Source organism: Carlito syrichta, unplaced genomic scaffold (assembly GCF_000164805.1).
Source record: "Carlito syrichta isolate Samal-C Ts95f unplaced genomic scaffold, Tarsius_syrichta-2.0.1 Scaffold314725, whole genome shotgun sequence".
Classification (NCBI taxonomy): Eukaryota; Metazoa; Chordata; class Mammalia; order Primates; family Tarsiidae; genus Carlito; species Carlito syrichta.
Window position 1 is genome coordinate 107,455 of NW_007258821.1, and position 13,971 is coordinate 121,425.

The 13,971-nt window shown below is 45.6% G+C and overlaps 1 protein-coding gene across 2 annotated transcripts in view; it reads left to right on the forward strand.

The window, feature by feature from the left end:
• PIP5K1A (phosphatidylinositol-4-phosphate 5-kinase type 1 alpha) overlaps positions 1-8,786 on the forward strand; it is a 54,292-nt gene extending 45,506 nt beyond the window's left edge. Inside the window, exons 13-14 of one of the 2 annotated variants that reach the window (XM_021719463.1) lie at positions 6,812-6,857; positions 7,109-8,786. In XM_021719463.1, coding sequence (XP_021575138.1) covers positions 6,812-6,857; positions 7,109-7,111 — 49 coding nt within the window. In that variant the 3' untranslated portion in view covers positions 7,112-8,786. The remainder of the gene's footprint in view (positions 1-6,811; positions 6,858-7,108) is intronic. The other variant, XM_008071787.2, reaches the window with a different exon arrangement.
• Positions 8,787-13,971: the final 5,185 nt, after the last annotated feature.

Genomic DNA, 13,971 nt, shown 5'->3' on the forward strand with positions numbered 1-13,971 from the left:
CTCCAGTCTGGGCGACTGAGTGAGACTCCAACTCAAAAAAAAAAAAACAAAAAACAAAACCAAGTAGCTGAAACTACAGGCATGCACCACCATGCCTGGCTAATTTTTCTTCGTTTATTGTAGAGACAAGATCTCACCAAGTTACCTAGGCTGGTCTTGAACCTCAGGGGAGCTCAGGCAATCCTCTCGCCTTGGCTCCCAAAGTACAGAGATTACAGGCGTGAGCCACTGTACCCAACCTCTATGTGGGCCCCTTTATAGAGCAGGTCAGAACATAGCAACTGGCTTTCCTCTCAGTGAATCAGAGAGCATGTGCTTGGACAGAAACCATAGTCGTTTTATAACCTAATCTCAGAATTGACTTTCTATTGCCTGTCCTGCATTCTTTTCTCTAAATGCAGTCTACACTCTAGAGGAAGGAATTACCAAAGGGTGTGAGTATCAGGAGACAGGTATCTTTGGGCACTTTGTTTTTTTTCTCTTTTTTTTTTGGAGTTGGAGTCTCACTCCAGCACCCAGGCTGGAGTGCACTGGCACACTCATGGCCATCCCATTGTTGACCTGCAATCCTTCAGCCTCTACCTTCCAAGTAACCAGAACTACAGCTACGTGCTACCATGTCCAGCTAATTTTTTTTTTTTATTATAGAGATGAGATCTCACCAAGTTGCCCAGGCTGTTCTCAAACCTGTAGGCTCAGGCAATCCCCTCACCTTGGCCTCCTAAAGTGCTGGGATTACAGACTTGAGCCACCATGCCCGGCTGGCCTTTTTTTTTTTTTTGAGTTTGAGCCTCACGCTGTCGCCCAGACTGGATTGCAGTAGCACAGTTACAGCTACCACGGACGACCTGCTGGACTCAGGTGATCCTTCTGCCTCAGCCTCCCAAGTAGCTGGGATTATAGGCGTGAGCTACCACTTCTGGCCATTGGGAGCTCTTTTTTTCTTATTTATTTATTGTAGAGACAAGGTCTTGCCAAGTTGCCCAGGCTGGTCTTCAACACGCAGGCTCAGGCAGTAAACTCGCCTTGGCCTCCCAAAGTGCTGGGATGACGGGCTGAACCACCGAGCCCGGCCTGGGAGCTCTTATCATAGTCTGCTCTCTGGCCTCCCATGATTCACATTCTTCCATGTGCAAAATACACTTACTCCCTTCCAAGCTCTCCAAAGTCTCATCCCATTAAAGCATCATCCAGAATTGTATTACCTAAATAATGTCCGGGTTTGAGTGAGTTCCTCAGGTACAGTTCCTCTCAGTTTGTGGACCTATGAAACTGAAGAGACAAGTGATCCTCTCTCCAGACATGTAACATCAGTGGTGCAGCCGGGCTCGGTGGCTCATCCTGTAATCCCGCGTCTTTGTGAGGCTAAGGTGAGTGAATTGCCTGAGCCCACGGGTTCGAGACCCGCCTGGGCAGGTGAGACCTCATCTCTACAATAAATCAAAAACATTAGCTGGGCATGGTGACGTGCGGCTGTAGTTCCATCTACTTGGAAGGCTGAGGCGGAAGGATCGCCAGAACCCAGCAGGTCAAGGCTGCGGTGACCAGGAGCCACCACTGCACTCCAATCTGGGCGACAGTGAGACTCCAACTCAAAAAAAAATCAGTGGTGGGACAGGCATTAGATAACCACCATACACATTCCTGAACAAAAAGGGGAAACTAGGCAGCACAAAAAGGAGTAATTCATTTCACGAGCTGTTCCAAAATGCAGCACTTGGAGTTTCTTTGATCAGGCTTCACAGCTCTTGGCTCCTCCCTCTGGACACTTGCTTTTGTCTTCTGAGTCTTCCTTTTTCATGAAAGCTAGAATGTGTTTGCAGCTGAGTAGATTTCTCAGCCTGTTTATTTCCAGTATAATTTGGGGAATGTAGTGATCTCTTCACTTTGCACTGTTTGTCCCTTTTGGTTCAAGTTGGCAATATTTCTGCTTATAGAGATTTTTGTGGGTCTCTTCTGTGAGAATCACTTTATTAGATGATACAGGCCACACACAAAGATTTCTTTTTTTTGAGTTGGAGTCTCACTCTGTCGCCCAGACTGGAGTGCAGTGGCCGCTCCCGGCCACCACAGCCTCGACCTGCTAGACTCTGGCGATCCTTCTGCCTCAGCCTTCCAAGTAGCCGGAATTCCAGACATGCGCTAACACGCCCGGCTGAATTTTTGATTTATTATAGAGATGAGGTCTTGCTGCCCAGGCGGATCTCGAACCCGCGGGCTCAGGCAATCCACTCACCTTGGCCTCCCAAAGGCACGGGATTACAGGCTGAGCCACCGAGCCCGGCTTTTTTTTTTTGGGTTGGAGTCTCACTCTGTTGCCCAGACTGGAGTGCAGTGGCCGCTCCCGGCCACCGCAGCCTCAGCCTGCTGGGCTCTGGTGATCCTTCCACCTCAGCCTTCCAAGTAGCTGGAACTACAGGTGCATGTTACCACGCCCGGCTAATTTTTGATTTATTGTAGAGATGAGGTCTCACCAAGTTGCCCAGGCGGGTCTCGAACCTACGGGCTCAGGCAATCCACCCACCTCAGCCTCCCAAAGGCACGGGATTACAGGCTGAGCCACCGAGCCCGGCTTCTTTTTTTTTTTTTTTTTTTAAAGAGTCTTATTCTGTCACCCAGGCTGGAGGGCAGTGGCACATTCCCAGCCACTGCAGCCTTGGCCTGCTGGGCTCAGACAATACTTCTACCTCAGCCTTCCAAGCAGCTGGAACTACAGGCACATGCTATTATGCCCAGCTTATTTTTTTATTTATTGTAGAGATGGGGTCTCAACAGGTTGCCCAGGCTGGTCTTGAACCTGTGGGCTCAGGTAATCCGCTTACCTCAGCCTCCCAAAATGCTGGAATTTTAGGCATGAGTCACCATGCCTGGCCTAACACACAGATTTCTTTTTTTTTTGAGTTGGAATCTCACTCTGTCGCCCAGACTGGAGTGCAGTGGCCGTTCCCGGCCACCACAGCCTCGACCTGCTGGGCTCCGGTGATCCTTCCGCCTCAGCCTTCCAAGTAGCCGGAATTACAGGCGCTCGCTACCACGCCCAGCTAATTTTTTGATTTGATTGTAGAGATGTGGTCTCGCCTGCCCAGGCGGGTCTCGAACCCGCGGGCTCAGGCAATCCACTCACCTCAGCCTCCCAAAGGTGCGGGATTACAGGCTGAGCCACCGAGCCTGGCTTGATTTTTTTATTTATTGTAGAGATGAGGTCTCGCTGCCCAGGCAGGTCTTGAACCCACGGGCTCGGGCAATTCACTCACCTCAGCCTCCCAAAGGCGTGGGATTACAGGCTGAGCCACCGAGCCTGGCCACACAGATATCTTGATGAGCCCCTAACTTTCAAAGACCCTATTTTTCTTTTTTCCTTTTTTTTATGAGTTGGAGTCTCACTTTGTCCCCCAGACTGGAGTGCAGTGGCACGCTGCCGGCCACCACAGCCTCAACTTGCTGGGCTCTCGCAATCCTTACACCTCAGCCTTCCAAGTAGCCGGAACTACAGGTGCATGCTACCACGCCCGGCTAATTTTTTGATTTATTGTAGAGATGAGATCTCGCCAAGTTGCCCAGGCGCCTCTCGAGCCCGCGGACTCAGACAATCCACTCACCTCAGCCTCCCAAAGCACGGGATTACAGGCTGAGCCACCGAGCTCGGCTGGACCCTATTTTTCAGTTGAAAGGATCTGTGAAACACCTGCAATTTTTTTTGAACAGCCTTTTTTTATGACAATAGTACAATCAGCCTTCCATATGTGCATATTCCATATCTTCAGATTCAACCAGTGGTGGATTGAAAATACTAGCGAGGTGAGACTCCAACTCAAAATAAAAAAAAGAAAAGAAAAGAAAATACTAAAAAAAAGCTGGGTACTGTGGTTCACGCCTATAATCCCAGAACTTTGGGAAGCTGAGACAAGAGGATTGCTTGAACCCAGGGTTCAAGACCAGCCTGGGCAACTTGGTGAAACTTTGTCTCTATAATCAAAAAATTAGCTGGGCGTGGTGGCATGCACCTGTAGTTCCTGCTGCTTAGAAGGCTGAGGCAGAAGAATCGCCTATGCAGGTCAAGGCTACAGTGGCAGTGAATATGCCACTGCGCTCCAGCCTGGGTGTCAGTGAGACTCTGACTCAAAAAAAAAAAAAAGTCCATAAACTGGATGTAGTGGCTCATGCCTGAAACCCTAGCAGATTGGGAGGCCAAGATGGCAGGATTGCTTGAGGCCAGGAGTTCAAGACCAGTCTGGGCAACACAGCAAGATCCCCTCTCTACAAAAAATTTGAAAAATGAGTAGGGTATAATGGTACATACCTGTAGTTCAACTACCCTGGAGGCTGAGGTAGAAGGAATCTTGAGCCCAGGAGTTCAAGACTGCAGTGAGCTATGACCACTGCTCTCCAGCCTGGGCCACAGAGTGAGAACTTATCTCTAAAGGAGAATGTTACGTTATTGCTGATGTGTACTGTGTAGTTAGGCCTATGATGGTTGGGCCTGTAATGGACATGTACAGACTTTTCTTGTCTTTATTCCTTAAATTATACAACTATTTACATAGCATTTACATTATGTTAGGTATTATAAGAAACTAGGGATGATTTGTATTACACAGGAGGATATGCATAGGTTATATGCAAATACGACACTATTTTATATAAGAGACTTGAGCATCTGTGGATTTTAGTATTTGAGTCAGGTCCTGGAACCAGTTCCACGCAGTTACCAGAAGATGACTGTACCCTGAAGCCCCAGCTTTTATTTTTCTGAGGTCTTAATAACATTGTTTTCAGCCATACTTGTGGCTTCATCTTTAGACATTTTCTTGGCATTGCCTTGGATTTGATCTTTGCTTAGAAGCCATTTCTTTTTGTTTATTTTGTGTTGGGGTCTCACTCTGTCACCCACGGTAGAGTGTAATGGCATGGTCATGGCTCATTGCAGCCTCAGCATCCCGGACTCAGGCAATCCTTTCACCTCAGCCTCTCAAGCAGCTGGGACTACAGGCCTGCACCACCACCATGACTGGCTAATTTTATTATTATTATTATTATTATTATTATTATTATTATTATTGCTGTTTTTTTTTTTGAGTTGAAGTCTCACTCTGTCACCCAGACTGGAGTGCAGTGGCCGCTCCTGGCCACCGCAGCCTCGACCTGCTGGGCTCCAGCAATCCTTCCACCTCAGCCTTTCAAAGAGCTAGAACTACAGGCACGCGCTACCACGCCCGGCTAATTTTTTGATTTATTGTAGAGATGAGGTCTTGCCAAGTTGCCCAGGCAGGTCCTGAACCCGTGGGCTCAGGCAATCCACTCACCTCAGCCTCCCAAAGTGCAGGATTACAGGCTGCTAATTTTTATATTATTATTATTATTATTTTGATTGAGGTGAGGTCTCACTTTGTTGCCCAGGCTGGTTTTAAACACTCTTTGGGGAGACTTAGCATTTTCAAAACTTACCAAGTCTTGGTTTCTTTTCCTTTAATAATCCTTCCCTTAATTTATTTCTCTTTCATATTTTACTGTAAACATCAAGAAGAAACCAGGTAGTGCCTTCAGGACTTGGCTTGGAAATCTCCTTAGCTAGATTACCCATTTCATTAGGCACATATTAAACTTTTTACATACTTGCAGGTGACATTGTTGCTAAACTTTGTGCTACTAAATTATAAGGATTTTCTTTCCTTCAATTTCCAGTAGAAATTTTTTCACCTTACTTTAAGCCCTTACCATCAACTCCTTTTAAGTCCAAAATTCTGTAGACAGCATATTCAGGACAATAAGCTTTCACTAAATCTCTTCCCAAAGCCACTCCTCTCTTCCTTAGCCACTCCACCATTTCAGATTTTTGTTACAGTAGCACCTCAGTTTCAGGTATGAAAATCTATATTGTCAGCCAGGTGCAGTGACTGACACCTGTAATCCCAGCATTTTGAGAGGCTGAGGTGAGGTGAGAGGATTGCCTGAGCCCACCAGTTTGAGACCAGGCTGGCAACATGATGAGACCTCATCTCTACAATAAATCAAAAAAATTAGCTGCGCATCATGACGCATGCCTGTAGTTCCAGCCACTTGGAAGGCTGAGGCAGAAGGATCGCCTGAGCTCAGCAAGTCGAGGCTGCTGTGGCCATGAGTGAGCCACTGCACTCCAGCCTGGGTAATAGAGTGAGACTCTGACTCAAAAAAAAGAAAAAGAAAAATCTGTATTATCTATTGTTGTATAACAAATAATCCCAAAATTTAGCAGTTGAAAACAATGAACACTTGTTATCTCAGTTTCTGTGGTCTAGCTGGATGCCTTTGGCTCAGGGTCTCTCAGGAGGTTATAGTCAAGCTGTTAGCTTAAAGGCTCGCCTGGGGAAGTGTCATTTATACTGCTTCCATTCCCTAGAAGCAGATCAGGGAATTGTTAAGTGCAGCCCACACTCAAGAGGAGAGAATTGCATGTATATCAGGAGGAGGCAGGGATTATTGGGGGCAATCCTGGAGGCTGCCACCACACTCAGAGATTGAAACAAAAGAAGGGAGGGCACTAGGAAATGTTTTATAGTATTTAAGAAGCTATGGACAACCCCCTGGGATTCCCTCCCACTATGAGAGCTTTTCTGCCCCCTCAATAAATCCTGCTTTCAAAAAAAAAAGAAGCTAAATACAGTTAATTCAAAGAGTGGTCTTCTGAATCTAGTAGCTCAGCTTCTTTCTGAATCCTAAAATGATTCAGAAATGAAATATGTAGAAGCAGCATGAGATTTGATTTGAGAACAGAGTCATTTTTTCTACTCTAATTCTTTTTCTCTCTGCCTCCCTTTTTTCTCCCTTCTATTAGTACAACCTTGGAAAAACTTGAAATTGCAGAGTCAGAGTTCACCCATGTGAGTGTTTGGCATGTGTGGGAGGTGAATGATTTGAAGGGTATAAAGAGGCTCACTGATTAAATAGAGCAAGAAGTTAATTGGCAAGGGCAGAGGGTCTGGGTGCCCCTAAATCTTGGCATTTTTTAAAAATTTGTGGTTTTGGTACCTCATACTTGGAGGGTGAATTAAAACTACTTACCCTTGCCAGCAGGTTGAATTCTGTTCCTCTTATACTCCACATGCTTAACTTATACCCTTTCCCTTTTCAGTGAGCACAAAGCCTCAGAAGACCTGGAACAAGATTCTACCATCTCTGCAATCCCAAAGGGTCAGGCCTTGCCCCAGCAATGCTGAGTTATCTTCTTGTTCTTCAAAAAAAGGAGGGTAGTGGAGGTGAGGGGAGCTCTCCATCTCCTTCCTGAAGAAGAATCTCTTCTCCTTCCCCTTCCTTATGAGTAGGCATTAGTGCCTTGGACATATGAGGACAGCGGCATTTCCTCTGCTCCAGAGTTGGGCGGCACAGAATTTCAACTGGCCCACCTTGGCTTCCACAATTGAATTTTTTTTCGAGTCTCCATTCTTCATGCTGAAAGGGGAGTTGCTGAACTTGGCAGTTTTCTCTCCCCTTATCTACCTTTCACCAGGAGCTGGACTCTTAGTTTCCTCAGGACAGACTGACTGACTGGCACATCATCCCCACCTTAGTTCTTTATCTCTGGTCGCTGAAAGAAGACTCCTGTAGTCTTTGTAAAGGTTCCTGGGAGGGGGGTAAGGGTGTTTAGCCACCTCCCAGCCCCCCTTTTCCCCTTTTTTTCCCTTAAAAATGGAAAAGAAAACAGCGCAAAGCAGTTTCACACCAGTTTTCAGGTCAGAACTGCAGAAAGGTCGGAGGGCCACCTATTCACAGGGTACCATCAAAGATCCCTGGTATTTGTGAAGCGGAAGTGTGGTGCTCTGCCAGGAGCATCTTCTCTTTAACTCCTCCTCTCTTGATGAATTTCCTAAAGCTGAAGGAATGAAGAGAGTGGGGCATAGGTAGTCTTTACCCCTTTAGTTAAGACATGGGGCAGCCACAGGCGATGGGGAGATCAGAGCCCTCCCCTCTAGGCAGGACCCTACTCACTGCCAGGCTGTTATGATTATTATTTTGCAATTTGGAATGTGTTTTTCTAAATATAAAGACTTACCAAATGAATTTTAGGTCATTCTCCAGAGGAGATTGTTTTGCTCTTCCCATCTTTTCCAGCAGTGCTCTCCTGTTCTTGGAGCAAAGGTAGAGAGGGAACACCTGTGTCTGTTTAACAGGTAGTCCATATCTATGAGATTGGAGAATATTCTCTTAAACCAATGGGGAACCAGCAGACTCTTGCCTTGATGAGGGTATTGCTGTGCCACGTGTCCTATCACGTAGAGAAGTTGGAAATGTCCTATCACGTAGAGAAGTTGGAACATAAGCCCTCTCCTCCCTATCGTGAAGAGTTACTGTTATCCACTTGATCCTTCCACTCTTGTCAGGGGTCGAAGGGGCCTGGTGTCTCAGGCAGATTGTAGAATTCCCGTACTGTCCCTTCTCCATCCCACCCTACTTTGATAGCAGGTTATCCCATACCCCAAATAACTGTCTATATTAGACACCCTCAGCCAGTTTCTGGCTGCCTGTCTTTGCTGCCATGTTCTTTTTTACAAGAAGGAAAGAAACAACTCTTGCTATTTTTTTCATAATTTACTATTTATGATGTATTTAAGTGTTTTATTAAGGACAGAATTCTGTAAGGGGTGGGAGGGAATATTTGAGGGAGGGCTGGGTCTGGGAAAGGAATGGGGAATCAACATTTTTATGAAGTGTCGCTATTTGCCTCTACTTTGTATTGCTCAGAAATGGCAAATGCAATATAAAAGTGATAAATATCTGGTTTTAATGTATTAAACTTTAATCAGTTATTTAGACCTCTTATTTTTCCCTGATTCTTTTTCCTACACCGTCTGTTCCACCCTCTCACTTCACTTCCCAGGCTCAGCATTTTGTATGTTGCCCTAAACAAAAGCCACATCCTTTCCAGCGTCCCTCTCTCCAGCTTCAGTCTATGGCCTCATTCCTTACACTCTTCCACCATCCTAACAAGGAAAAGCTGCATGACTATGAGGGGATTTACTAGAGGTCTCTTGCGTAAGTTGGAACCCAGTTTAACCAAGGGATTTAGAAATCCAAAGCTCAAAGTTTCCTCTGGTTTAGGAGAAAAGAAGAGGGACAGTGGAGGACAAGTGTGAGGTCAGTTGGCCCTCGGACTCCTCTTTCCCTCCCCCAAACTGGCTCTAGGGTGTCACTAAGAAAATCGTTGAGACTGCTTCCCTCAAGCTCTGTTTTCCTCTTCTCTGAGGTTAAGCTTAGTCTCTTATACTGTGATAGGAAACTAGACAAAAAGGCGCACAGGGAAGGGCTCATCCTAAGTCGTGAAGGTGGGGAAGCTTTGGTGAGAAGCAAGTGAAATAAACATTGCTCCCTTTCACACCCCGAGTCCCTATCTTGTTAAGATCATTCAACAAGTATTTACATAGCAGCTAATGAGCAATGCACAGGGTAGTAGGAGGTCAGAAAGTAATTGTCCTTTGAGAGTTTCTTGTGTCCATGAGGAATATGAACACATGCACACATATTCACAAAAACACCATGATAGATGCGATACAGATAAGGATTTAAGTTCGCTGAGAGTGGTAAAGAATAAATATGTGCTGGGTGCGGGAGTTCATGCCCATAATCCCAGCACTTCGGGAGGCTGAGGCAAGAGGGTTGCCTTAGCCCAGGGTTTGAGACCAGCCTGGGCAACCTGGTAAGACCTCATTTCTATAATAAATTAAAAAATTATCTGAGCATGGTGGCGCATGCCTGTAGTTTCAGCTACTTGAAAGATTGAGGCCGAAGGATCACCTGAGCCCAGCAGATCGAGGCTGCCATGGCCGTGTGTGTGCCACTGCACTCCAACCTGGGTGACAGAGTGAAACTGTCTCCAAAAAAAAAAAAGAATGAAGAAGTGGAAGAAAATGAGAGGTTGAGGGTTACTGTGGGCTAAAAGTGTTGAGTAGTACTTCACTTTAGCACAAAGACCTAGAGACATGAGAGTCATCTTTTTTGGAGAAAAAGGAAGACACCATAGTGAGAATATTGGAATGGGTACAAGTGGAAGCAACATTGGAAACCTTTACTGCTAGGCTGAGAAAGTTTTACTTTAAGCTGTGTGCAGTGGGGGACCATGAAAGATTTTTGTTCCTAAATAGGATACGATACAAAATAATTTAGAAGCCGGGCTCGGTGGCTCAGCCTGTAATCCTGCACCTTGGGAGGCTGAGGTGAGTGGATTGCCTGAGCCCGCGGGTTCAAGACCTGCCTGGGTAACTTGGCGAGACCTCATCTCTACAATAAATCAAAAAATTAGCTGGGTGTGGTAGCGCGCGCCTGTAGTTCCAGCTCCTTGGAAGGCTGAGGCGGAAGGATCGCCGGAGCCCAGCAAGTCGAGGCTGCGGTGGCCGGGAGCGGCCACTGCACTCCAGTCTGGGTGACAGAGTGAGACTTCAACTCAAAAATAAAATAATTTAGAGACTAATCTGTTAACAAAGTTCTATCAGAATGGATAGAAAAGGCAAACTGGGTAGACTAATCATTCAAATGGGGTGATGTGGGTGTTGGTTCATGGTGAGAGCAGTTGGAGAGGAAGGAAGAGCATTGAGATGTAAGAGAAGGCAACTTAATACATAATTGGGTTGGAAGAAGAATTGGACAGTCTCAAAAGTTCTGAATTTGATTGTAACCCACAGGCTCGGCTCTCCTCTAGGCTGGCTAAGGAGAAAACTTTTTTACTAGTAGGAGTTGGATCCGAGAATGTTTTAGGCATAAATGTTCTTCCTGCTACTCTCTTCAGTGTACTCAAAACTGCTAGTAGCGGGTGTAGATACCCTCCTATGATCAGAGGGTCCCTCTAGCGGTGAGCACTTATTCTATAGCTGTATGCTGTCATTTATATTCAGATACAAGTAGGGCCTATTAGTGTAAAACTTCAAAACTGAAAAAGAGATCAAAATCATAGGATGATAAAAGTTGGAAATCCTCACCTAGTCTAATGTTTCACTTTTAAGCAGGTCTATCTCAGCTATTGTGAAAGGTATTCAGAGATGGAGAGTTTTGTTTTGATTTTGGAGTCCTCCAGTCCTCCAAGACACATGAAGAATCATTCTTTTTTTTTCTTTGAGTCGGGATCTTGCTCTTTCACTCTGGCTGTGGTGCGATGGCATAATCATGATGCCTGGCTAATTTTTTGATTTTTTTTTTTTAATAGACACAAGATTTACTATGTTGCCCAGGTGGTCTCAAACCCCTGGACTCAAACATTCTGCCTGCCTCAGCTTCCTAAAAGTGCTGGGATTACAGAGGTTCATTATTTATTTATTTACTTACTTTTCTTGCCCACCTCCCCTTGCCGAGATTCATTCTTTAGACAAAGGTTTGCCAGTTAAAATATATTCCATGCTGGGCTCGGTGGCTCAGCCTATAATCCCGCGCCTTTGGGAGGCTGAGGTGAGTGGATTGCCTGAGCCCGCAGGTTCGAGACCCACCTGGGCAACTTGGCGAGACCTCATCTCTACAATAAAAGTCAAAAAAAAAAATTAGCCAGGCGTGGTAGCACGTGCCTGTAGTTCCAGCTACTTGGAAGGCTGAGGCAGAAGAACCACTGGAGCCCAGCACGTTGAGGCTGCAGTGGCCGGGAGCAGCCACTTCACTCCAGTCTGGGTGACAGTGAGACTCCAACTCAAAAAATATATATATACATATAATACATATAATATTACATATATATGTAATATATATGTATATATATATATAAAATATATATGTGTATATATATATTCCAGATTAACTCACTTATGCCTTAGTTGTTAAAGGATATGAAAATTTGGTCAACAACTCTAATGTTAATTTTAAAATTTTTTTCCTCTCAATTCTGCACCTTCTGTAAATATCTAAAATTACTTTTTACCCCGTTATAATGGATTTATTTGCTGTTTCCAATTTCTCACTCTCCTTTTTTCCTTCTTTCTTTTTTTTTTTGAGTCAGAGTCTCATTCTGTCGCCCAGGCTGGAGTGCAGTAGTACGCTCACAGCCACCACAGCCTCGACCTGCTGGGCTCTCAGGTAATTCTTCCGCCTCAGCCTTCCAAGTAGCTGGAACTACAGGCACGCACCACCACACCCGGCTTTTTTATTTATTGTAGAGATGGGGGTCTCGCCAAGTTGCCCAGGCTGGTCTCGAACCTGTGGGCTCAGGCAATCCTCTCACTTTGGCCTTCCAAAGTGGTGGGATTATAGACATGAGCCACCATGCCCAGCCCCTTTTTTCCTTCTGTTTTTTTTTTTGTTGTTGTTGTTCTTTTTGTTTTTGAGACAGGATCTCACTCTGTCACCCAGGCTGGAAGAGCACAGTGATCATAGCTCACTGCAGCCTTGAACTCCTGAACCTCCCAGCTGAGCTTACAGGCATGCACCACCACGTTTGGCTAATATTTTATTTATTGTGGAGATGGGGTCTTGCTATGGTGCTCAGGCTGGTCTCAAACTCCTGGCCTCAAGTCATCCTTCCACCTCATCCTCCCAAAGTACTGACATTATGAACATACTATCTTGCCTCCCTTTTTTATTTTTACGTTTTTATCATGGAATTTTCCAAACCAAAAGGAGAGTACTGTGGTGAACTGCTAGGTATACATAACCCAGCTTCAATAATTAACATAAATAAGGCCAATCTATTTCATCTATACTTTCTACTGTACCCCCACGTTCAGCATTTCCAAAGGATTAAGTTGGGCATGTCCAATTCATGGGCTAGGACAGCAGCCCCACAAAATCTTTTAATAGCATGTGTTCTTTAGCATTTGTTTTCTTCATGACCCATTGCATAGTTCCATTTTTGAAGGTCACAATCACGCCTTATTCCTGACATTGCTTTTTGGTAGCACATATATTTGTGAGCAGTTGTTTTCAATCTAAAGCACACAAAGAGCAACAGACATTTCTGATGAGCACCTTGAGAACTCACTAAGAATTGTGACTACTTCCATCGTACCAGACACTGATTGGTTAGTTTTACAAAAACAAGATTAAAAAAGAAAGATCAGCCAGGCTCGGTGGCTCAGCCTGTAATCCCGCGCCTTTGGGAGGCTGAGGTGAGTGGATTGCCTGAGCCTGCGGGTTCGAGACCCGCCTGGGCAACTTGGTGAGACCTCATCCCTACAATAAATCAAAAAATTAGCCAGTGTGGTAGCGCACGCCTGTAGTTCCAGATACTTGGAAGGCTGAGGCGGAAGGATCGCCAGAGCCCAGCAGGTCGAGGCTGTGGTGGCCGGGAGCGACCATTGTACTCCAGTCTGGGCAACAGAGTGAGACTCCAACTCAAAAAAAAAAAAAAGATCAAATTTCCCAGTAGTTTCACATTGTTCTAATTTTTCTAAACTTTATGATAAAAAGATAAAAGAAGTCTTATTGTTTATATACACTATATTATATAATATATGTGTGTTCCTCTTTACTCAATGTGGCCCAGGGAAGCCAAAAGGTTGGACACCCTGGATTAAGTTAAAATAAATTCCGGCCGGGCTCGGTGGCTCAGCCTGTAATCCCAGCACTTTGGGAAGCCAAGGCAAGTAGATTACCTAAGCCCACGGGTTCAAGACCCACCTTGGCAACCTGGCGAGACCTCATCTCTACAATAAGTCAAAAATTAGCCAGGCGTGGTAGCGCACACCTGTAGTTAGTTCCACCTCCTTGGACAGCTAAAGTGGAAGGATTGCCAGAGCCCAGCAGGTCGAGACTGCAGTTACCAGGAGCCTGCCACTGCACTCCAGTCTGGGCGACAGAGTGAGACTCCAAATCAAAAAAAATAGTGACTTCCTACATAGTCTAGCGTTTAGGATTCCTGGTTTTCACCCAGGTGGCCCGGGTTTGACTCCCGGTTGTGGGAACACCAGTGCTTTTCTAGCCGGGCTCAGTGGCTCAGCCTGTAATCCCGTGCCTTTGGGAGGCTGAGGTTGAGTGGATTGCCTGAGCCCACGGGTTCGAGACCCGCCTGGACAACTTGGTGAGACCTCA